Here is a 25,443-nt window from a genome sequence, read left to right as displayed (position 1 = left end):
TCTTACTTCTAACTTTACCTCAATCATCAAAATCTCTAAAGAAGTAGTTTATACTTTATCTCCACTTTATCAAGCAGACTAATTCACTGTGATTTCTAGACCAGGTTAATTTAGACCACTTTTGTCCAGACTCAATGGTCTTTTTCTTGGACTGCCATCTCTTCAACTCCTATTACATTCCTTTCCTATTCATACCTTGTCTATGACTTCATGCTTCATGGAGCTCCCTTCCCCTGGTTTGCACCTTTCAGCTACAATTTTCTGTCCTACACTTGTTTTCTTCAGAGTTCTCACAAATACCCTTGGCCTGTATCTCCTCCTCCTCCTCCTCCTCCAACTTCAACCTCAGTCATGTTCTAGTGCACAAAATTTCTCCACTTGAGTATTAATCAACACAGAACAGAATTCATCATTATCGTCTTTACAAAACAATATTCACTGTACACTATTCTCTGCTTAAGGCCTTATCAACAATCACACCAAATATAAACATGTTTGTCTCTAATTCAAGACTTAGCCATCTGCCTTTTCTAGCCAAACTTGCTTTCCAAGACTCCAATACAGCAATCTCCTTCTCCCAAAAGGACAGCCTCCAATGCACCCAAACACACCATGCCCAGGGTTGTTCTGGGCCTTTTTACCACATTATTTTAGTTGCCTAGAATATCTTTTCACCTATCCTAATTTGACATCTCCCAAGTCCATCCTACCTTTCTAGATTTCTCTAAATGTTGCTGTCCTTTCTTTATATTATCTTGTGAGGGGAAAAAAGAAAGGTACATAAACTCACTGAGTACAATGTCTACTTTATTGTACATCGGACCCATGGTAAAGGTTTAATTTTTTTTTTTTTTTTTTTACTTACTTTATTTTTTATTTATTTTTGGCTGCGTTGGGTCTTTGTTGCTGTGCACGGGCTTTCTCTAGTTGCGGCGAGTGGGGCTACTCTACATTGAGGTGCACAGGCTTCTCATTGTGGTGGTTTCTCTTGTTGCGGAGCATGGGCTCTAGGTGTGTGGACTTCAGTAGTTGTGGCACGTGGGCTCAATAGTTGTGGCTCACGGGCTCTAGAGCGCAGGTTCAGTATGTGTGGCACACAGGCTTAGTTGCTCTGCAGCATGTGGGATCTTCCCAGACCAGGGCTCGATCCCATGTCCCCCTGCATTGGAGGGCAGATTCCTAACCACTGCGCAACCAGGGAAGTCCCAGTTTAATGTTTTCTTGCAGTTTATTCCTAAGTTAAACTGCATGAAAACATTAAAAAAAAAAATCTATCCCCCAAAAAATCATTCTAACTGGACAATGTTAAGAACTATTTTACTTAGAGACTCACAAAACAAACCAACAACTACTTTAGTTCTAAGGCATTCTAAGAAGTGTATTTTAGATTTAAGGTAATAACCTAAATTAATTCTAAGATCCAAACAGAAAAATGTTTTAAAACCAAGACTGTGGAACTCAAATCCTTTTTATCAGGTCAATGTAGAGACACAGATTTTCATTATGAAGTTTGAATTTAAACACAAAGATTCAGAGCCTGAAAACCTCTAAAATTTTATCAATGGCTGGCAACTAAACTGATTTAAGCTCAGTGTCTTTGGAATTTCCTCTTTGATATTCTTAGATGATTTTTCAACATGAGATAGTTTTCATTACTTCTAGTGAATAGTCGCTGAAATGTCAAATTCTCCTTTTATTCAAACACAAAACTTCTGAAACTTCGTAGTTCCTATTGTTAAACCAAATCAGGTTAAGTACTGATTACTATTAAATGTAAATATAATTTTAGTGCTAAATGTTAAGAGCTCTTATTTTCCATGAAATCAAATCCAAGGACATCAAATAAGCAATTTGCTAAAAAGCATACCATGAATTAGAGGTAAAGTCAGATTTTAGAAATTGTTTTAAATTCCAAATTCAATGTGCTTCTCATTATTCCACATTAACAATGGTTTATAAAGGAGATTAGAAAATTAATAAAATGTTCAAAAGTGAAGATAGTTATGAAATGTTATTCTTATATAGAATACCTACTTCAGCCATCTCTTCCTCTTCCTCCTCTTCTGAAGTCACTTCTTCTGCTATCCCATTCTGCAAAGAAAAAAGAGTTTGCCAGGACTACACAGAACAAGTAAGCACACACTGAGTACATCAGAAGATTTTAGGGACAAACTATCAATCATCTGTCACTGCAGTTCCACTAAGAGCTTATTAAAGTTGAAACATTTACTTTTAAATTCAGCTTTGATTTGACAAATAATATTTATCAGCTTTTTAAGAAGAAACAATTTTGAAAAATTCAACTTAATAGATGCCTTAGAAATTAAGAAAGGCAATTAGTCAAATATAAAGCAAAACAGAAAAAAATTTTAAACATATTCTAATTTAAAGTCAAAAAACATCTTACACATATAGCTATGTGTATAAGGCTAATGGCTTCTTTTGCTTAAAATACCCCAGACGATGGGTTTCTTAAAATATCTACCTTTTTAGTTTTGAAAAGCCTGAATCTTTCCATAAATGCTACTGGCTTACATTTTAAAAGGTCAAATGTGTTGCACAGCCATAGACACTGCACAAAACTAAAAGTTATAAAGGGATCACCGTTTCTATATGAGACACATATATTTCTATATGAGACACAATTTAACACTCATTCACAACGAATCTGATGAGGTTTTAAGAAGGGCCTTCATACTTAGTTTTGTCAGAGTTCATAAAGACAAGCTTCCTGGACCAGAGCACAGTTCTCTAGGACACAATATATAAAAACTTAGTAGGATTTTTTTCCCCTAGAAATTCTTGCTGTATTTGTTCCAACTACAGCTGGTAAGGATCATACTCATATAGGACGCCAACCTTGCTGGCCTCTTAGTGTGTCAGAACCAGAGAGAAAAGACAATTTTTTAATGTAACTCAATGCAGCAGAAATTTCTTAACAGATTTATCTCTCCCTTTTACTCAGGAGTTGGAAAAGTCCACCTGCCAGCACCTCCCCATTCACGTGCCACAGGCAGAGCACAGGTGTGCAAAACCAGAAAGGGGAGGCCATAGCAGAGAAGACTGACAATTGCTGAGGACACTCATAACAACTGACACTGATCAATGGTATACCTCATCTATAAATGAGTAGATAACCAAGCATCACCAGATATTTGAAGAAAACCAGCAATCTGAAAGAAAGGCACCAAGTTGAACAAGCAGAAAAAGTGACCTGAAGCATTATTAATGAAGGCAATAAAAGAGAATTTAAAAATCTAATAATTGGAATCTTTAGCAGTAATTGAGAAGATACTGCATCCACAAAACCTAACAAGATTACTATGTAAAGAACAAGAAAGTTCTGGGAAATCAAAAAGGTCTCCCCTCAAAGAAAAAAAAAACTCAGAGGGGTCAGAGAGAACAATGGACCTAACTGAACAAAATATTTATGACTAAAGAAGACAACCAAACTGTGACATTCCCCTAAAATGTGGAGAAAAAGGAGGTGTGGGATGGGGAGAAGGTGATTAAAATAAGAAAAGAGTTAGGGAAATGGAGATGGGAATACAGAGGTCAAATATTCATCCAGCATTCATTCAGAAGATGAGGGAAAGAAAGAGACAAATGTTGCCAACCTAAAGAAGGACTTCATAATAGCAAGTGGCTCTGAATGCCCCGAAGGAATGTTGAAAAGTAAAACCCCATACTTCACAGTTAAAGAAAAAAACCATGCCGACTTCCAGAAAGAAAAAATATAAAGAACTAAGAATCAGACAGGCATCAGACTTTTCATCTGTAACAACAAATACCAGAAGAAAAAAGTGTAAAGAACTTGGAAGAGAGTCAATTATGAACTTAGAATTCGATATCTAGCTCCATCAGGATGGAAGCCATACCTGTGTTTGTTCAGCACTGGATCCTCAGCACTTACATAGAGTACTGTACACAGAGTCAAATAAATACTTGTTAAATGAATAATAAAAACAGACACAGTATTCAAGGAACACTCTTCATATACATCCCCACAAATCCTTTCTAGAAAAAAAGACATTATTCAGGGATGTATTTCAGAAAGGGGCAACCATGGAATACAAGAAACAGCAATAAGCGAAGACAACAGCAACATCAATGGTTAAGTCTAAGCAATTGCTGCTAATGCAGCTGAAAGGTTACAGGCCATATTCTCTGACCACAGTGAAAAACGAAAAACCCCAAAGCCATCTGAGAATCTTTCAAAAAATTTTTTTTCTAAATAATTCTTGAATTTAAGAAGAAATGGACCCTCATGCCCCAGTAATCCACTCTTAAATACATGCCCAGAGACATACTTGCACGGGTGTACCATGTACTACAGACAAGAATGATCATGGTAGCACTGTTCCTAATGGCAAACTGGAATCAACCCAAATGTCAGTAAACAGTCAAATGGATAAGTATGTTATGGTACACTCAAACAATGGAATAAATACAGCAATGAAAAAGAACTACAGCTACACACAATATAAATGAATATACTCACAATGGTGAGAAAAGACAAACATGAAAGAATACATAGTATAACTCTTAATATGAAGTTCAAAAAACAGGCAACACTAAACCATATTGTTCAGGGTTGCATATATGAGTGATAAAACTAGAGAAAAGTAAGGAGAGGATTAGCATACAAGCGAATGATAATCTGGAAGGAGCCTGCAGAAGATTCTGTAGTGCTAGCAATGTTCTATTTCTTTACCTGGGTGGTGGCTAGGTGGTATAGTTGTCAGGTATTCACCATAACTTTTATACTAAACCTATGTCTATATGCTTTCAATACTATTATTTTGAACTTTTTCTTGCAAAATATAAGAGTAATACAAACAAGAGATGGAATCAAACTACTTAGGAAATACAAACTATTTAGAAAATAAGTATACTAAATTTTAAAACCTGTGCAATAAAGTCAAACAGCACTCGGAAGAAAACGAACACCCTTACATGTTTGATAAAAAAGCAGTTTAAATCATATTGATCCAGTAAACTAAAAAAGAAAAAGGAGAAATTATTAAGACTGGAGTGAAAAAGAAAAACATTCGATTTAACAAATAAAACTAAGGGCCAGTTCTTTCAATAGACCATTATAATAAAACAGACAAGCCTCCGACAAGTAATGAAGAAAACTTCAGGATTATAACCACAGATGAAGATGATGCAAAAAGTGAATACTCTGCACATCTTTCCAACAGCTTCAAAGGTATAGATAAAGTTACCAATTTTTTAGAACCTAAAATTACTAAAACTGACAGAAGAAATGGAAAATCTAAATAGACTAATACACAGAAGAGAAAAATGGATCAGGTTCAGATCTTTGTTTAAATCAGGCTTTCTCAACCTTGGAACTATTGATATTTTGGGCCAAATAATTCTTTGTTGTGGGGAACTGTCCTGACGTTGCAGGATGTTTAGTAACATCCTGTCTACCCACAAAAAGCCAATAGCACACTTCTCCAACCCGGCCAGCTGTGACAATCCAAAATATAGACAGATCTTTCCAAATGTCCCATGGGAGAAAAAACTGCCCCCAGTTGAAAAATTAAAACTGTTCTAGATCTTAGGAAAAAAACACAAAGCCTCCCAAGTCATGAGACTGCTTATACCCTGATACCAAAATGAAACAAGAAGAGCTTAAAAGGAAACAGACTATATTACAATCTCACTTAAAGTATAAAAATCCAAAAATAAAGCATCATATCTATTGTGTTCCACCCCCAACTACCAACCTATGTAGGTGCTGAACGTTTATTATGGGAATGCAAGGATGACTCAAAATTAGGAAATTTCTTCATGTAATTCACAAGTTATATCTTGTGAATGGAATTATATGCAGTCGTGAAAAACAAGGTAGATCTATATGTACTGTGTCCACGATATATTAAGTTAAAAACCTAAGTTGCAGACATTCTAAAGAAGCAGATTGAACATAAAATATATTCTTCTCCCATCTCTTTCCTGAGGCTCCACTAGAATTACAATGAAGACATACGATGAAGAATAAACACTGTACAAACACACAATGGTAACAAAAAATAAAAGGGGGCTACCAGCAGAAAAAAGAATTCACTCATGCTAGAAGATGACAGTGAATGGAAGAATGGTAATTAATGGAGCAAACAAGTAAAGCCATAGGATAGGAGATAATCAGGAGGCTAATTTGTCCCACAGCACCCTGGAGAGGCTCTAGACTCAGACACCAGGTACATTCGACAGCAGGAGTGATGGATAGGATTGAAAACATAGATTAACTGAAAGCCTGTACACAGAACAAACTGTCCAGCCACCAAAACACACTGCTCTCCTTAAGCAAAACTCAGGCATACATATCTACCTCAAGCAAGAGATGATAAGGTTTCATGTCCAGAGAAACCAAATAGTTCCAGCCATCATTTATGATTATGCCAGGAAATAGGGGGTGGGGGATAGGGGGTTGAAGTCAGCTTAAATTCCTCCTAAAAGTGATCAGTTGACAAGTCTTGGCAACAAAGAACTCCCAATCAGCCTTTCAGTATATCTCTCTCAAATATGAATGAAGAAAAAGAAGGAAAAAACATGAATAAGCAATAGAGAATAAATAGATATATGAGGAAAGTCTTCAAAAAGAAAAAAAAAGACCAAGATAAACTAAAATAAAATTATTAAAGACTTATTAAACTTATTAAAGAAAAATAGAGATGCTTGAGGGAGAGTATCAAAGTAACTCCTTAAAGACACTCGTGAATATATTACATTGATAAAAATAAAAATAGAATGCTATGAATAAGGAATAATCAGAGAACAAGAACTTATGGTTCATCTTTGGAGAGGACCCATAGTGAACGACACCTCCCAGCATTCATCCCTTATATGGACCCCTCCCACCATACGGGCTGGCCCTGTGACTTGCTTTAACCAATAAACATGGTGGAAATGACACTGGGCCAGTTCCAGATCTAAACCTTAAGAAAGCCTGGCAGCTTCCACTTTTGTGCTCTTAGAAGCCAAAAATAAAAATTCTGATTACCTTCCTAAAGAAAGAGAAGCCATGTGAAGAGACCCTGGAATGAAGCGATGTCATGTGGACAGAAGGGCCATGTGAGGAAACAGCAAGGCACCAGACATGTGAATGAAGAAGCCATGCTGGACATTTCAGTGCGGTCACATGTCCAAATAACTACCAGTCCCAGCCACTATCTGACTGCACAGTGAAGTCAGCAGAAAAACTGTCCAGCTAAGCCTAACCAACTCACACAGTCGTGCGAGACAGAATTGTTGTTTTAAGCCATTAAGTTCTAGGGTAACTGGTTAAGCAGCAATAAATAACCAAAATAAAACTTAAAGTTATGACTGTTCAAATAAAATTTCCAGAAGTTGAAAGATAAGAAAAATGTTCCAGAATTTGAAATTAAGACAAAGAGACAGAATATAGTGATAATAAGAGATACAAAGACTCAAGTGAGGCGGTCTAAAATCCTATTAGTAGGCATTCCAAAATGAACAAATAAAGAATGGAAGGGAGAAAGTTACCACAGAAAAAAATACAAGAACATTTACCCAAGAAGAAAGATTCAAGAATCCAAATTTGAGAAGGTCCATCCATACTGAGTGCCCAACAAAAATGGAAAAACAAACAAACAAACCACAACTCAGTACACCACTGTGATATTTCAGAACAGCAGGGAAAGGACAAAGTCCTAAAAGCTTCCCAAAGTCACACAGAGATGACTAAGACTCAGAATGGCATCAGGCTTCAACAACACCATTGACTAGAAGACAACAGCAGTTACCATTTATTCTCAGGGAAAATTATTCTCAACCTAGAATTATATATTCAACAAATCTATCAGTCAAGTGAAGGCAGAATACAACAGCAGTTACCATTTATTGGGCATTTACTACGCATCAGGAACTGCTCTAAATGATTTACATGTACCAACTCATTTACTCTTTATAGCTCCCCCCAAATATAGGTATTACTACCATTTCCCCATTTTGCAAATGAGAAACTGATGTACATATTGCTAGGTAATTAGCCCAAGCTAATTAGGTAATTAAACCAAGATTCAAACCCACGGTGGTCTGGCTACATATATATATATATATATATATATATATATATATATATATATACACACACACACACATATATATATATATATACACACACACATATATATATATATATACACACACACACACACATATATATATATACACACACATATATATATATATTTCTTTTTTTTTTAAGAAGTTAGAACTCAGAAAATGTATTACCCCTTGACATTTTTTTAAGATTTTACTTGCGTAAAATCATTTCACTCAGGCAAAATGAGAAAAGGTAAGCCAAGAAAGAAGACATGAAATCTGGAAACAGTGGCTCTACTACTCCAGCAGAGGAGACAAGAAAAATTTCAAGATGACAGCTTAATAGCCAGCCCAGAAAACAACGTGCCAAGTCTGGTGCAGAAGAACCAAAGGCTCCAGAAGAGAGGGAGATCTCATAGAAAAGAGACAGAACATAACTTTTTTAAACTAAGAATTATTATTATAAGGAAGACATTGCAAAACAAAAAACTGTACAGAGGAAATATAATAGAAAACTCTACATGACAAAGTTCTAATGATAAGTGGTGATTATTCATATGACTAAATATAATGATGTTTTAGGAAGGGGAGGTGGGTGGGTAAGTGGGTGGTATAAGAGCTAAATCTTTATTATAGTACAAATCAATAAATTATGCCTAAATAGGTAAATCCAGAAATCCAGAGAGGTTAGAAGTGGTGGTGAGCTAGTGGCTACTTCTGCTGCTTGGAGGAGATAACATTTGAGTTAGGACTTAAGAAGCACAAATGGGTATAGAGAGATGGCATTCCAGGTGAAGGTAAGTGAATAAACAAAAGCAAACAACTGCAGAAGCAAGGAACAGTTATGGAAACCAGGAACATTAACAACAAAAAGGTGGTGGTAGGGAGGGGGCAACTGTTTGCCTGTCATAGTAAATAGGAGCAGCTCCCAAGAATGAAAAGGTTATTTTTAGTATCTAAAACAAACAAAACAATTCAACAGGGAAACAAAAACTAAGTTCTAAATAAGTTGTATAATAATGAGAAATCATCCTAGTTTTACTTGTGCTTGAGACAATTTATTTTAGCTCTTGAACACTAGAGAATTTTTACTTTACCTGACCCGTGGGTAGTGGTTGATCTAGCATCTCAACATCCAGGTGCTTAGGAAGGTTATATAATCTGCAGAGTTCACATATCAACCACTTCAACTGCTGACGAAGCTACAAAACACATTTCAGTAAATAAGCATTATGTTAAAGAGCCCTTAGAAGACATGAATAACACTATAACTACTGTAACTAATCCAGTAGGAAATGAGAAAAGTTTATTACTGCTCAATTACAGCCTACAGATAAAATAACAGTCTTTAAAAAATATTTTAGGGGCTGCTAGTGTAAGAAAGTTACTATGGCTTTAGTGCAATACCTACAACTGATACCTAGCAGAATGACATCAACAAAATGGCAGAGGAAGGGGGGGACCAGACATTGTCTAATTTTCAGTTGTTAACTTCTTTTCCTAGTAACTTACAAGAGTACATTAATACATTAATGAGGCTACAAAAAACAGAGGCAGTGTTGCTGCACATGGGTTATAAAATTATATATTTCACAGTCATTCATTTGAAAGTAGAGGCAAATGTGGTCTAGCAGACAGAGCCTTGGAATCCAGGTGACCTTGGATACAATATCTAATGCCCTGAGTTTTGAGTCTCCCCATCTATAAAACAAGGAAATTAAAACCTTCTCATAAGGGTAAAGATTAACTGAACTCTTCTGTGAAAACACTTGACATTTAGTAGGCTCTTAAGTGTTTGTCTAAACAAACAAACAAACAAAAAAAGACCTTACTAGGAAAACTGCAAAGAATAACTCGTTTCCATTTTTAAATCCAAATTTTTTTTAAAGCATATTTACTTTAAGTAAGCAAGGTAAATTATGTGCACAAACATGTTTTTCATTGTTTAAAAAATTGTCTTCAATGTATAAGTTTAGAATTATGATTTAAGAAGAATGGTCACTATCAGTAGCCATGATTGGCAGCAAGTAAAGCAACTGACTTCACTTGGTCAGGAACAGTTTCCTGGATGTCTCTAACCAAGAAAAGAGATGAAGAGAAAGGAGCAGGTTTATGAAGGACTAAGGAAAACAGACACAGAATTAGAATGGGTTAAACAAAGCAAAGAATAAGCCTTTCCAAAGTGGACAATGGAGCAAGTAAAAATCAGGAAAGTTGAGCAGTAAATTAGTATCAAAAAATATCCTCAAGCTTAAAAAGCAGCAAAGCCCCACCATGGATTTGTTATCTGTCAGATAAGCTCTGTTTTGTGCTCAGTACATAACAAAGACGAGGCAGGGTGAGCTGGACACAGACCCAACACTCCAACCCCTGGTACAGGAAGAGCTACGGTAGCACTGTGGGAAAGACGGCAGCGTGGTGGAGATGCACCAAGCAGTAAGAAACAGAGCAGCACACCTTCCAGGAATTTCAACTTCACGCTCCCCCCAAAAAAGTGTTTGAGGGATCGAAGGAAGTATTTAAGGAAGTATTTAAGCAATATTTATAGAAGGGAGATGGTCAGGTCTTAGAAATTTACTAGATAGTTTGGGGTTGAGGGGGTGGGAGTCAGGAAACACTGGTATAAAAAAGAACTCTAAGATAGTTCCCAGCTTCAGACATGGGTAACAAGTTTCATTATTTCATTCTGCCCCATTCACAATCACAGAGAGAATTTTTGAGGGGAAACATGATGCGGGAGGTGGCGTACTAAGAGGTAGATGAGTTTAAATTTAGATGTAATCATTTTGAACAGCCACGGCACATCTGAGTAAGATTTCCTGGATCTTGTGATAGACAGATAACGGGTTTCAAACTCAGGAGAGAAATTTTATCTAGAGATACAGATTTAGGAATCACTGGAATATAGGTCATGATTTAAGTACTGGGGGTAGAAGAGATTACTCAGAGAAAGCGCAGAATGAGAAGAAAGAGGCAGACCAAGGAATAAGAGCTCAGAGGAGACCAAGGCAAGGCAATAATAAGAGATAATAACAGGAGACAGTGATCTGATGGAAATCCTCATCAGATTATCAGTTCCCAGAGGACAGGGATATGACTTGTCTTTTATACCCACCACTTACCACAAAGCCTGGCATAGAGGCCAATTTTTTAAAAAATACTTTTCTGCGTTCTACTACTAATAGTTTCCTGTATCCACCCAGGTGAAAAAAAAAGGTATGTATAATCCAGCATAGGTATATATATTTATTTTTTTACACCATATACTAAAGGAGCCAGATTATAGACAATATGCTATGCCCTGCTTTTTCACTTTAGTATATCTTGGAACATTGTATGTGCTCTTGTGGAAAGACTGACTGCATTCTTCTTAACTTCAACATGATATTCTATCATAAAACTATACAGTAATTTTTATTTAACAACCTCTTTATTGGTGGACAATAAGGAATATGTGTTTGTTGAATGGAGGAATGTTTCAGTAAGGAAAGAATCAACAGTATCAAAATGCTGCAGAAACTTTAGGACTAAAAAAGAAGTCCTGGATTTGGCAACTAGAAGTAAAAATTTTAGTACAATAAAGATGGCAGAATCCAGATTATAATGAATTAAATGAATTAAAGGTGAGGAAATATAGCTTATTCTTATTCAAGAAACTAGGTTATAAAATAACTGGCAGAGAGTATAAGAAAGAGTGAAGTGTGAGTTTTGGTTTTTTTCTTTTATGTAAATATTTATTTATAAAATTGGATCCAATTTTATATCCTATGTCGATTTACTTTATGAGCATTTTTTTGATGGATACTTTAGACATCAAAAAATAACCCCACTCATTTCTACTATTACAAAACTTACACCTTTAGATCTTTAGAGGCAACCTCCTAAGCAGTAAGGGAGCTAAGTCTATCCCTCTTTACCTGTCCTGTTGCCCCTCCCCTGCTGGAGATGTGAACATGTGTCTGTCTAGCTTTTAATTTTTTCCTCTAACTTTCATGGCTCTCTTATTACTCTTATAATACTCTATAAACCAATGTTCTTCTGTTCTTAATTTTAAGAATAGATGTGCTTAAACCACCTCTAACTTATGGTGACAAAGATCTGAGGTAAGTCTCTAAATTCCCCAAATGGTTAGTTCTCCCATTTACTATTAATAGAATAATCTATCCTTTCCTTATTGAGTATTTTGGTTCAATTTAACTCATTCTAAATTCTCAATTGCATGACTCTGTTTCTAAACTTCTAACTGCCTTTACTTGTCCAGCTCAGTGCCAGTACTCAATATTTTACTTTATTCAATATCTGGTCAGACAAGTCTCTCCTCATTTTTTTTCAACTCCATTATTGTTTTTGATTACTTACTCTTCAAAAACTTTAGAGTCACTTGTCAAGTCCCAAAAATAAATCTGTTGGGATTTTTACTGGCATTGCATTCAATTTATAAACTAACATGAAGCTATACAGATAACTGACATATTTATAATATGGAGTCTGCCCAACTAGGAACACAGTAGTCAAGTCTTTCATTTTACTCAGCAAATTTTTGTAGTTTTCTTGATACAAAACCTGCACACCTAACCTTATTCCTAGGTATTTAATTTTTTTAATTTAATTAGAGTTGTCAATAAAATACTTGTCCACCATATTTTCTGATTATAGCTGATATTTGGGAAAACTTGATTTTTATATAATAGAACTTTTAACCAGTCATCTTAAAAATTGCTTTTTCAGCTGACTCCTTTGGATTTTTTTTTTAAGGTAAACAATCATGTCACCTGCAAATAATAATTGGTATTTTTCTATAAGGACTTTGTGACATCGTGGAAAAATGTAATGATAATGTTAACTTTAAAAAAGCATTTAAATTATACAAAATACAGCCTCAACTATTTAAACATATGTATAAGAGTATGTGTATTTTACTAGCAAGGGAAAAAAATACTGACAAAAAATAGCCATCATGTCAACTAATGGTTGTATCAGGTAGAGAAAATAAGATTTCTATTTTCATTTTTTTGTTGTTTTTAACTTTATTAGTTCTCTCACAATGGTCACTTATAGTTTTATAATCAAAGAAACCAGGTTTCTAAAATGGAAAGCTAGATTGTTTCATATATTAGAAAATAACTTTTTATTTATATACCTTTGACTTTTACCTCAGAGTTATAGACTCTTGACAGAAGCAGCAATTGGTGTCATTCTGTCATTATTTCCCACTCACATCTACCTTGGTCCTTTTCCCTTTTTCTACTTCCTACCTTGGCTAGTGGTCCCAACCAAAAGGGCCTGCTTAGTTTAATGATTAGGATTCATGGAAAAGAGACCACCTAATTCCTGATCTAAATTAAGACTATACCTATGTGGAATAAAAATGAAAAACCAGGTATTAAACAGTAGAATATGAAGGACAAAAAAAAAAAAAATCTTAGAGAAGCTAAAACCCAGGTTATCAAATAATCATTAATCAGGCTTCTATATCACATTACTTCTTAACACTTAAATTCTATATGTTCATGAGAAAAAAAAAAGTAGTGTGGCTTATTTTCTCACCGAATTGTTGTTCTTAGTGTCTTCTAGACGTTCCAGAACTGATGTCAGATTTGGGTCATCTGAGTCCACAAACCATATTGGTGAAGAAGATGGATAAGATTCCTGTTACAGAGACACCTACGTTAAACACATTTACAGACAGGCTAACCTGGATATGCAATTAAACCTCACCACTAAATGGCAAGATGACCACAAATTTAAGTAAAACATATCATGGAAAGAAAAGTAACACATTAAAATCCATGTGTGGAGAAACAAAATTTTTAATGGATTTTTTTTAAACAAAAATTAAGTTTTACAGTTTAATCTTTCCTGTTCCATGTTACATAATTTATTAGTCTTTAAAAAAAAAAAAAGGACTTTACCCAGTAAGCAATATGATTTAAAACAAACAGAAGAGAATACACTGCAAAAGTTATGCTTCATCAAAAGTATGCAAGCACCAAGGAAGACAGGCTTCCTTTCTTTACAAAGAAAGGTCTATCATGGCCTGGATTCACCAGCTTTAACATTTAAGGGCTTTAAAATCTGGAATCACAATAAATCCCTCAAAAAGCAAAAACAAATTAAAACCAAAAACTAAAAAACCCCAACCTTGAAGCAGTCTACAGAGTTAAACCATACTACTTTTTGCCTTTTAATATAATAAAACTACATTTCTAAGATTTATCTAGATGAGCTCTAACTCTGAATTTTTTAAATAAAGCAAAGGAATACATATCTAGGCCCATGTTTTTAAATCCTTACAAATGTTAAAAATGATTTTTTACATCTTCTACTCACTATACTACTTGCCTTCTGAGTAGTATAATTACAGAAGTTACTTTGAGATTTCTCTCCAATAGAAAGTTGGCCCCTAAAAATCAATCCCATTTAATTTTGCCTTTTTCCTAATAATTTTCCATCCCTTCTTAGATTGCAAGGAAGACTGTAGCTTCTAAAGGACAAATTTCTTAAATGAGGTTAAGATTACTTCTTAAATATAGCAAGGTGTTAGAAAGGCAGAACAAACAGCAACACAGCTGTCTTAGGGCTGCATTCCAGTGCTCACTAGCCACGGGAGTTGGGCTCTGAGACAGGCATTCTCCTTGTACAGCTACTGTCTGTGTGCTCCAGCTCATCGAGGTCAATGATGTTCTTGAACACTGTAATAGGCTGCCTCTAAAATGGCCCCAATAATCTTAACCTCCTGGTAGTCACACCCTTGTACAATATAATTCCCTCCCCTAGACCTGAAGACTCACTTCTAACAAACAGAATACAATAAAAGTAATGGATGTCACCTCTGAAATTAGGTTACAAAAAGAGGAGAAGTTCTGTCTTGCTCACCCTCCCCTGCTCTTTCACTTGCTCTCCCTGATGGAAGCAGCTCCCTACGGAGAGGCCCAAATCCACTTGGCAAGGGATTAAGAGAGGCCTCTGACCAAGAGCCAGCTAGAATCTGAGGTCCTCAGACCAACAGCCTGAGGAGATGAATCCTACCAACAACTGCATGAATGAGTTGGAGGCAGAGCCTCTCCCTGTCCAGCCTTGAGCTGACTGCAGCATCAGCCAACACCCTGACTGCCTTGTCAGAGACCCTGAGCCAGGGAACCCAAGTCAGTCATGCACAGATGCTTGACCCGTAGAAACTGTGAAGTAATTTTGTTTTAAGCTGCTAAACTTGTTGCAGAGCAATACATAACTAATTCAACCATAAAATTCCAATATTTTATTCCATCACACAAACTATTACCAAGAAATGCTATTACTACATATATATTTTTAAAAGCACAATTACATGTGTTGATTTTTAAAAGTTAATGAACTAAGCATGACATGTTTCCACCTATTAACAGACATTTACTCTGTTCATTTGTACTGTTTTCTATTATATATTAGGGAAAAGCCATTATTATTAGTATTATTAGCTACAGTTAGGTTCTAGTCATAGAGAAACAACAATTCTGCAGAAACAGTTTAAAGAAGCATTGCTTTGAGAACTAGAATCTCAACTATAATATAGTTGGAGCCACAGAAACTGATGATTTTTAAAGCATTTTACAAAATGTTCTTTAAAGAAAGAAAAACTGTATTGAAGTAGGACATCATTATATCCACTCAGTAATGGTTTATTTTTGTATTCTCATTCCTCAAACTCTTACTGTGTCCCAAACCTCTTTCAGGCTAAAAGGTAGATAGACTTGTCTTCAAAATTAATCCTATTCTTAAAGAGAATTACTTATTACATTTTCTTTAAATTCTTCAGCCTAGTTTGAGAACACACCATCTAAACCATTTTTTTTGTTTTAGATTTGTATTTTCTTTAGCCTTAAAAAAAAAAAAGCACTAAATTCCCAGCTTCATTGTGTAGATTAAACTTCTGCATAAGCAAAAGAAAATATATGAATTGTTGCTCTGGACTAAAACCCCTCAAAACCATATTATGAGAATTGCAAAAAAAAGAAAAAAAGAAAAGAAATACTGAGATCAGTTACTACCTATGCCATATTTTTCTAATCCTGTACAAAAGAAGACAGGATATATACTAGGTCTAAGCAACTATGTTAACAGTTCTCAAGTGGGGCCCTTGGACTCCTAGGTCCAAACTATTTCTACAAGAATACTAAGATGTTAATTGCTTTTTTCACATTGACATCTGTACCAATGGTGCAGACATAATGGTGGGTAAAACTAACTGCTGGTACCTTAGCACAGATAAAGGCAGTGACACCAAACTATACTTGAAGACATGGTATTCACCACCATTCATTCGAGGTGTTTAAAAGAAAAAAAAGGCATTTCACTTATGAATGTCTGTGATGAGGCAGTTATTTTACTATATCTCAATCCTTATGTCTTTTTAATATTGCAAGTGATGAAATGTGAAGCACACATGAGCACTCCTACAGAACACATGAGAAAAAGCACTTGTATGACTGAGTTGTGAGCTGAACTAACCACTTTCACAGGACACAATTTTCACTTGAAAGAATGACTGACAAACAATGGTTATTCCAACTTGTATTTTTGATAGATGTTTTCTCCAAAAAGAATGAAGAGAGCCTGTCATTTCAAGGAAAACACAGGACAGTATTTATTGCCAGTGATAAAATTCAAGCTTTCAAGCAAAAATTAGAATTTTGCAAAACCTGTATCCACCACTATAAGCCTGACAGCTTCCTAACAGTATTCTGATGAGGTTGATGGTGATATTAATGAATATAATGTTTTCATGTCACCTAATGAAATGTATCAACATTTAGAAGATTTCAGTGAAACAATATTTTCCAAATGACCAATGCATTATGTCATAATATCATGGGTAAAAGATCCATTCAAAGTTCAAGAAAAAAACAAGTTTGGGTAGAGTATCCAAAAAGAATATCTACAACTATCTAAAATAGCTGTTACAATATTCCTTTTTCCAACCAAGTATCTGTGTGAGGCTGGATTTTCTTCCTATTACTTCAACCAGAATAACATATCACCACAGATTGAATGCAGAAGCAAATGACAGACCAGACATCAAAGAGATTCACCTCAAAAAATGTAACATTGTGCCACTATTCTCGTTAAAACTTTTTGGTTTAGAACATAAGGTCATTTTCCACAAAAACATTTATATTAACATGTAATGAGTTTATCTTAATGAATATTTTAAATATTTGTTTTAATTTCTAATGATAAATATTGATAGATAACCTACATAAACAAAAGCTCCTTGGGACCTCAATATATTTTTAATAGTGTAAAAGAGTCTTGACTCCAAAAACCTTGATAACTGCTGCCTGCCCCCCATCCCCCAACCTTTTTCCCCCTCACTCTCAGAATTTCTTCCTTGGAAGAAACATCCTTTTATCATTCTATATTGTGGTTCTACTGAGGTTAGTTTTCCTATCTCCTTCCCATCTTCCTACCTCCCTCCCTTGACCCAAAACCTGATCACAAGTCTCTACCAGCCTATCCTACTCCCAGTGGTTAGCTGTCAGATGAGCTAAACCAGGCAAATCTGGGTCTTCTCTGGGACTAGAGCCGTCTTTCTTGGAGATCTATCATAACAAGGACAATGTTGGCCAACCGGGGTAGCCAGCACTTATCTTGCCAAAATAGAGAGGGTTAAAAGAAACCAAACTGTTTTCTAGAGGGTCATAGATATTTATACTATACTTTGTGCCATGACTGTGAGAATGCCCATTTCACTTCACACCTGCTAACATTTTTACCAATCTGATAAATAAAAGCTGCTACCTGGAAGAAAAAAAAAAAGTTCCTATACAATATAATTTGTTACAACATCTCCAAAAACCAATTCATCAACAAAAATAGAAAGCTATCACTTCTAGGAAAACTTCAAAGGATATTACCTATATGCACAAGGATTTAGCTCTAGCTGTTAATGTTCAAAGCATTACTTAAAATAGAAGAAAACAGAAACCACCGATAGTAGGAGACACGACTGACTCAATGCTATAGTCATATAACAGAACAACATATGATAATTGAAGACATTGGAGGAATAAGTTTATGACAAAGGTCTACAATATTACTGAGTGAAAAATCAGATAACAAAATAACCTGATTTTTTTTTAAAGGGAGAGGGAATCTACATAAACATAAGAGAAAAAAGATGACCAGATGACAAGATATGTACCATTATTTTGACAGTGGTGTCTTCTGAGTGGCAGAACTACAGGTGATTTTTTTTTTCTAGTTTTGCTTATCTGGTTTTTAGACTTCTTAAATGTCTTATTTTCCACATTATAAAATATCCACTACCATCACCTCTGGAAACTGAATCTTCAGCACAAATTTTACATCATGGTCAAGGCTTGTTCAGTGTAATATTTAGAAGACAATCTACATACTTTGAAAAGAATCTAAAATTATCACCAATATTTAAAACTAAGCATTAATGCTTTCAACCTCTCATATACCTCAAGCTTTTAAATTTTTACAAGGTTAACAACTAAGCTTTGTATCTATCTTGAAAAGATAGTTTCCTTACTATTTCTCTTTAAAATGACCCATGATATACAATTTTTAAACAACAGATGGTGCTCTAAAATCCCAGTGTAAGTTCAAGCAGCTTTCCTTACATTAAATGTGTAAGTGCTTCTAACACCTCTCTTTCTCGCCAGTTATGAAAATTTTAGACAATTATCTAAGCATCTAATTACTCTGGGACCCTGTTTTTCCTCAATTCTACTATTAGTTTTATAGTGATTTTAAGGCTTGAAGGATGAAGTTGTCTGTGACCACCACCATAAAGGTTACCATAAGTGGACAAATTTCAAAGAAGTTCACCACCACGGCCACTGCCACCATAAAATGTTGTGTTGTCCTAATCTAAGGCAACATAACTCAAGGTTAATCAACTTCTTTGCCTGTCATTGCCTAAGGAGTTTGTCTTGTTCAGAAATAGCTTTCTTTACCTATTTTTCCACATAAATCCACTAAGAGACCAACGTGTGGCTCTATATCAAGCACCAGCCAGCAAAACTGCCTGCCAGAATGCTCAGTTTCTGGCATTTTTCCAAATGACATGAAATCCTTGGAGATGGCTGTATCCTAACTCTTTTTGAAAATTGATACACATACTTCTTGTTGAAGGTTCAAAGGTATAACAGTTTTAATTCTTCTGGAGAACAGCTATGGGACACTCTATTTTCACACTTTGCTGTTCAATAAATGTGGGATGGAGAATGAAATAAACTGACAGAATTACCATATGGTAGCTTAATAAAATTCTAAATGACCTGACAACATAAAAAAGCTACCCAAAAAAAAGAAGAAAAAGAGATTGCTCCCTGACAATCATTTTACAAGTAAACAACATACAACTAAGTATCTAACATGACCAGAGCCCAGAGAAGCAGAGTAAAAACACTAACATTTGGTAAAAGAAAAATGCATATATACCCCTGTGATCTGAAAAAAATTCCGAAGTGTTTGTTTGAATAGCAAATTACAGCTAATCAAAACCTCATTCTAAAGGCACTGAGGCAGAGAAAACAAAAGTGCTGAAGAGAATTCAAACCACCTAATCTGCAGAAACCACTGGTTTCCTTGGTTCTGAGTCTGCTTTGTCTTTCAGAATGATCTTTCAGAAGAGAACACAGAACACTATTACAATGGCCTTGGAAAAAGGGACCTCTGCTTCACCACTCTGGCTCTCCAGTAATGCTTTATTTGGCAGGGACTATTAAAATTCAATTCCCCACCCCTCAACTAGCTGACATTTATCTAATACTATCCTTTTCCAGGCCTAAGGAAGCTTAACAACAACAACAACAAAAAACAAGTTACTAAAGGATACACCATTCACAAAATGGAAATCTAAGTCTCCTCTCTTCATGTATCTGTTCCTTTCAAGGAAGGGCATAAAAATGGGGATGAGGGAAGAGAGATACCAACTAGGAATTTGACTCTATATTATAAATTGGCCAAATGAATGGAAACAATGATTCCTCTCCACTGAAAGTACCACTGAGGTGCTTAACATGACAGCTGTGATACTTCCAAAAGATTCTCCAGGAGTTCCATTTGGAAAAGTAATCTGTCCCAGGAGAGTAGACCAAAGAAAAGGTCTCGGGCTCTTTAGTCAAGTTTTGTTATTTCCTTTGTATAACCTTCTCTGGGCTATTTTTTATCAATGTAAAGACTAGAAACGAGAAAAATTAAGAAATTAACGGCACTGATTTATTTCCCATGAAAAGCTATTAAAAAGCATTTTCAAAAGTGTTATTCAGCCGCTAATGACACCATCACTTTTATATTTGTAGAGATCATTATCACCGTTAAAGAGCTTCCCTATATATGCTCTCATGTGGGGCAAAAAGTATTATCTATTTTATAGAAAAATACAGTGAAAGTAGTAATTTGCTTAAGGTCCCAATGACTAAAGACTAAATTTTTTTCCGTCTCCTAAACTCTCAGCTCTAACATTTTTAATTTAGTATCTTGCTGTTAGGGTGGGGAGGGGGTAACCTTTTTGGCAATGATGAATAGAAATTTAATTTAAAAAATGTTCCACCACAAATAGCCTGGCATATAGCCACTCAGGCAGAAAGAGTAATGACTTATGCTACACAAATAATAAAGTACTATGAGGTTTTATTTGTTTACCAGCTAATTTACTTCCTGGGGGGGATTTCTCACTCTAAAACAGCAATTCCCTACCAAGAGTTCCCAAATGCCAAGAAGTCCATAAAAGGAGTAATGGAGTTGCCAAGTTATGCTAAATATTTCAAAAGGACTAAAACAAAGTCCTACACTAGCTCCCAATAAGGCTGCACAGGTTATTAAAATGAGCTGCTTTGCTTTTAGGTGTGATCATAACAACTGGATGTTAGCACTGACTGGCAATTCGATCTATTTGCTGAAAATGGAAAACAATACTTCTAAGTTTGCATGACAAACTTTCATATCATGAGTTCACAGAAAACAAGTAAAAAAAGACTCCTTGAAGTTGAAAATAGCACTCTTTCCCTTCCATATTTAAGATTAGGACAAATTTATAAAACAGAAAAAAAATTTAGCTTCACTCCCTTGGCCTAAAGAGTAACACATCTATGCATTGTTTTCTTTGGTTTGTTTTTTGTTTTGTTTTGTTTACTTCTTAAAATGCTTTCATGTGAAGTCAAATTGCAGATTTCCTATTGAACCCTAAGTGGCCTTTTAAATATTTATGCACTACCCATGACACTTTCTTGATGTTTTCTCTGCCCTTTTGACCAACTCTTGGCAGTTAACTTACATGGTAGTCAAGATTTTTGTTCAAACAGAATATAGCTAAAATGGTGGCCATATCATCAACAGTACAAATATTTACTGAGCGTTTAGTGAGTGGAAGATGAAAAATATAACTACAGAATATTCCCCCCTGCCACCATAAAAAAGACTTCTAAAAAATCCACAACTATTATACTAGAACATTAAGAAAACATAGCCAAAGCAGTACACAGTTAAGGACTATAGAAGACAGGAAGGGAAACAGATATCAGCATAAACAGCTTATGACTAGAAGAGCCTTGGGGATGGTCAGACATGTCGAGACAGATTGGGGTAGCGTAAGGGGCACATTCCACATGGGAAAAACTGCTGATGCAGAAGCCTGAAAGAAAAAGGGGGCACAATATCTTTAGAGGAATACTCAGAAATTGACATGCAGGTGTATAAGGAAACAACTAGTGAGGTACCATTCACTCAAACATTACAGAAACTGCCTAAGGATGCTTCTTGATAAGCATGGAGAAGACAGGGCCTGGCATGTAGAAGAGCTCAATAAATATCTGGGAATAAGAGGAAATAAGAGGAAAAGTTTTTTAAAAGATAGATCAAAATTATTGTTATTTTTTAAGAGCTAAAACTTTTTAGAGAATAGCAAATCAAACACAGTAGACAGGTCCTGACATATGAAATCCAGCCCCATTTTTTCCTTGTTCCTTCCCCTCTAAGAAAATGGCATCAACAAGAGCAAACCATGGTGATTTTATCTAAACACTCAGCCATGTTTAAAGAGTCTTTATCTTTTAGAGATACACACCAAAATATTTACAGATGAAGTGATATGTCTGGAATCTGCTTCAAAATAATCCGAGGTGGGGTATAGATGAAATAAGATTGGCCAAAAGTTTATCACTGTTGAGGCTGGGTACGTGGAGGTTCTCCACACTATTCAACTTTTTATATGTTTGATGTTTCTCCATAATAATGTTAACACACATTCGTATACACTGAGCATCTACCATGATAATTATGTTCTGATAATGTGTCATAATTCACTAACATCTCAATTTGAATAGTTTGTATTAGTGGTACCATTATACTAGTCCCCACCAGAGCCTTCTTTTGCCAGGTGTCTCTAATTCACTTCTTGTTCCACTTCCTAATCCAGCTCGTCACTCAGTATCTTTCTGTGCAGCTGACTCCATCAGCCTCCAATATGGTTCTCAATAGGGCACTGCTGGCATTTGAAGTGGGATAATTCTCTGTCGTGGCAGACTGCCTGAACATTACAAGACATCTGGCATCCCTGTACCCCTGCCACTAAATGCCAGCACAGCACAGCAACACCACCATCCCACCCGCACTGGGATTACCAAAACCACACACTTTTCCTAATGCCAACCACTGTAGAGAACCACTCCTAGTCCTGGATGGCAAAGACATCTTTCCACTTACCTGACTAACTCAGCAGCTCCCCCACAAGCCTACAAGTTCACTCTATCATTGAAACCAGCCCTACTTTTTCCTGGCCATACCTGAACCTGTACCAGAATAATCACCATTCAGACTAGCCAGTCTCTTTATTATCACCTACTTCATGCTCACTGTACTACTTCCTGTTTTCCATTCTTGGAAAATCTTCACCTTCACCAGCCTATATCCTGGGCTTCTCAAGTCTCATTATAACTTCTCTACTCCTAATCAATCCACATTTTCTCAAGCTCTGCTGTCTTTTTTGGATGGAGTTTCCTCTGCCTGAAATGCCCTTTCGCTCCCTTCCAAAATTCTACTCACCTGTGAAAGCCCAACTCCACAATCAGCCTCTCCTCAAGGCCTTCTCTGAAGCGACCCCACCACCACCACCACCAAAGTCAACGTTAATTGCTCTCTTTGGCTTTCATGATGATACCACAGAACTTGGTCACACTTCGTTGTGTAAAACTCTTCCCCCAAGAAGACTGAGTTCTGAAAGCAGGGACTGAGCTACCCAGTTGTGCAAAACCAGCGCCTAGAACAGAACACCTGAGTACAGCTCTTTACTGTACTTTTTTTTCTGAAATATGCACCTGCTCCCCAGTATTCTGAAAACTATTTTAATGTTAATTATCATAACTTCAAGGCTTTTAGAGACTCCGGAGCACCAGGTACGCTGCAGGGTAGGCACTTAAGTACCTACTAACTTAACAAAAGGGAGTTTAAAGACGCCAGACTCGGTTTTAGCCATATTTACAGAGGAACGTGAAACATTAACTCCTGTTATAAGAGGCATATTCCGCAGTTTGGACCAATACCCTAAGTCAATTTCACAACGAACAGCCTGATCATACACTTTTACGAAGAAACTTATTTAACGTTTCAATTTTTTTTTTTTACGCGTTTCTGACGAGCTTTCATATGAAGTTAAAGAGTGAGCTTTAAAGGGTCTTCTCGGCTTTGTGACATAAAACAATCCTACTAGGCAGCAGACTTGGGCACGTATCTCCTTTCGCCAGCTCCTAATCTGAACGGCTTACCCACAGGAGGGGCTGCACAAACATACTCCCTGAACACCTGCCGCATCCAAGGTCCAATGCGCCTTCGGAAACGCTTTAGCGCGGAGCCAGGCCAGCAGGAAGGGGATAATTCAAACAATGCCAGAGGCTGCCTTCTAAACTTTTTTTCCTCAAATGCGTCCGTTTTCAATGTTAGTTTTTCCTTAAACACAAACTTAAAATATAATTGGGAGAATACGCGGACCAGAGAAATCTGACTGGAGAAGGACGCGCTCAAACTTGAGGGCCCTTCGCCTGCCCCGCCGGGGCTCAAACAACAGCCGACCCGCCGCACCGCGGCCCCAAGGGGCAGGCCCCCGGCTGTGGGCGGCCATGGCGACCCAGCGAGGGCTCGGCCGGCAGCGGTCTCCCACCTCAGGGCGCGGCGACGGGGGCCGAGAGGGGGCAGGAGTCCCAAACCCAAGCCGGCGGGAAGAGCCGGAGAAACGAGCCGACCGCCTCCTCCCACCCGAGCCGCGCGCAGTCCCGGCGGGGCTGGGCCGGGCCCTTCTCCGGGGAAAGGGGCGGACCCGCCCCGCCCGGGGGTCCGAGGGGCCTCTCCGGGGCAGACTCCCCTTTGTCCGGGGACTCTGGGCGCCCCCTTCCTCCCCGGCCCGGCCCTGCGAGGCTGCGGCCGGGCGCCTCACCGTGATGTTGCAGTGGAGTGTGAGCGGCGGCGGCGGGGAGTGAGGGCTGCCCGGCGGCGCCGGTGGCGGCACCAGGAACTGGCAATGCAGCTCGTCCAGCTTCCAGCTGACGATGCGGAATCTCTCGTGGTTCTTGTCGAAGATGGACGCCAGGAACTTCAGCTCGGCCTTGAGCCCTGACACGGACATCTTCCCCTCATCTCCGGCGGGAGGGGTGCGGAAGGGGAGCCGGGCCCGGAGCCGCCGTCACGGCCGCGACCGCCCCGCGGGGCCGGCCCGGGCCGCGCTCTCGCGGCTCCGCCTCTCCCCGCCGCCGCGGCCCGCGTCGGATCGGGGCTGGAAAATGGCGAGGGGCTGTGTGGCGGCTTGGGCGGCTGCTCCCTTTGTAACTGACTCCACCGGCAGGAGGCGGCTGCCCCGCGGCTTAAAAGGGCAACAGCGACACCACCCCCGCTACCGCCTTGGGAAACGGCTGCCCCCGCTACCGCCTGGGAAACGGCTGCCCCCACCCCGCCCCCATCCCTCCCCGCCCCTGCGCTCCCGCGCGCCCCCGTTCTGGTGCGTGCACGCGGCTAGCGCGCGCGCCCCCCAGGCCGCCCCCTCCTCGCCGTGACCCAGCCCCCTTCCGCCCGGCCCAACGGCTCTGCTCGCGCCCGCGGACGCCAGGCTCGGGCCAGCTGGCGCCCCGGCTTCTGATCATCAGGAGCCTGAGACCCCCGCGCGCCCCTGTTCCTCAGCCCTGAACCAGACACGTGCGCGGCCTACTGCGCCGGCCACGTCGGCGGGGCAGCGGACGCGCGCCGGCCCCTGGGGGCGGTGCTCCGCGAGGCTACGAGCGGGCCACCCACTCACCTGACCCAGCCCCGGGCCCTCCCTGGTGGGAGACTGCGGGCTTCGGGGAGCATTCGGGACCCGTATCGGCCCACCTA

At 38.1% G+C, this 25,443-nt stretch overlaps 1 protein-coding gene across 1 annotated transcript in view; it reads right to left on the bottom strand.

The window, feature by feature from the left end:
• Positions 1–24,998, bottom strand: part of UBE2Q2 (ubiquitin conjugating enzyme E2 Q2) — a 68,080-nt gene extending 43,082 nt beyond the window's left edge. The window contains exons 1-4 of the mRNA XM_036843457.1: positions 24,515–24,998; positions 13,627–13,728; positions 9,177–9,281; positions 2,035–2,091 (exon numbers count right to left, since the gene is read on the bottom strand). Of these exons, the coding sequence (XP_036699352.1) occupies positions 2,035–2,091; positions 9,177–9,281; positions 13,627–13,728; positions 24,515–24,703 (453 nt within the window). The 5' untranslated portion in view covers positions 24,704–24,998. The remainder of the gene's footprint in view (positions 1–2,034; positions 2,092–9,176; positions 9,282–13,626; positions 13,729–24,514) is intronic.
• Positions 24,999–25,443: the final 445 nt, after the last annotated feature.

This window comes from Balaenoptera musculus, chromosome 2, assembly GCF_009873245.2.
Source record: "Balaenoptera musculus isolate JJ_BM4_2016_0621 chromosome 2, mBalMus1.pri.v3, whole genome shotgun sequence".
Taxonomy (NCBI): Eukaryota; Metazoa; Chordata; class Mammalia; order Artiodactyla; family Balaenopteridae; genus Balaenoptera; species Balaenoptera musculus.
Note: the sequence above shows the minus strand (reverse complement) of the source record. Positions and strands in the feature narration are given on the sequence as shown.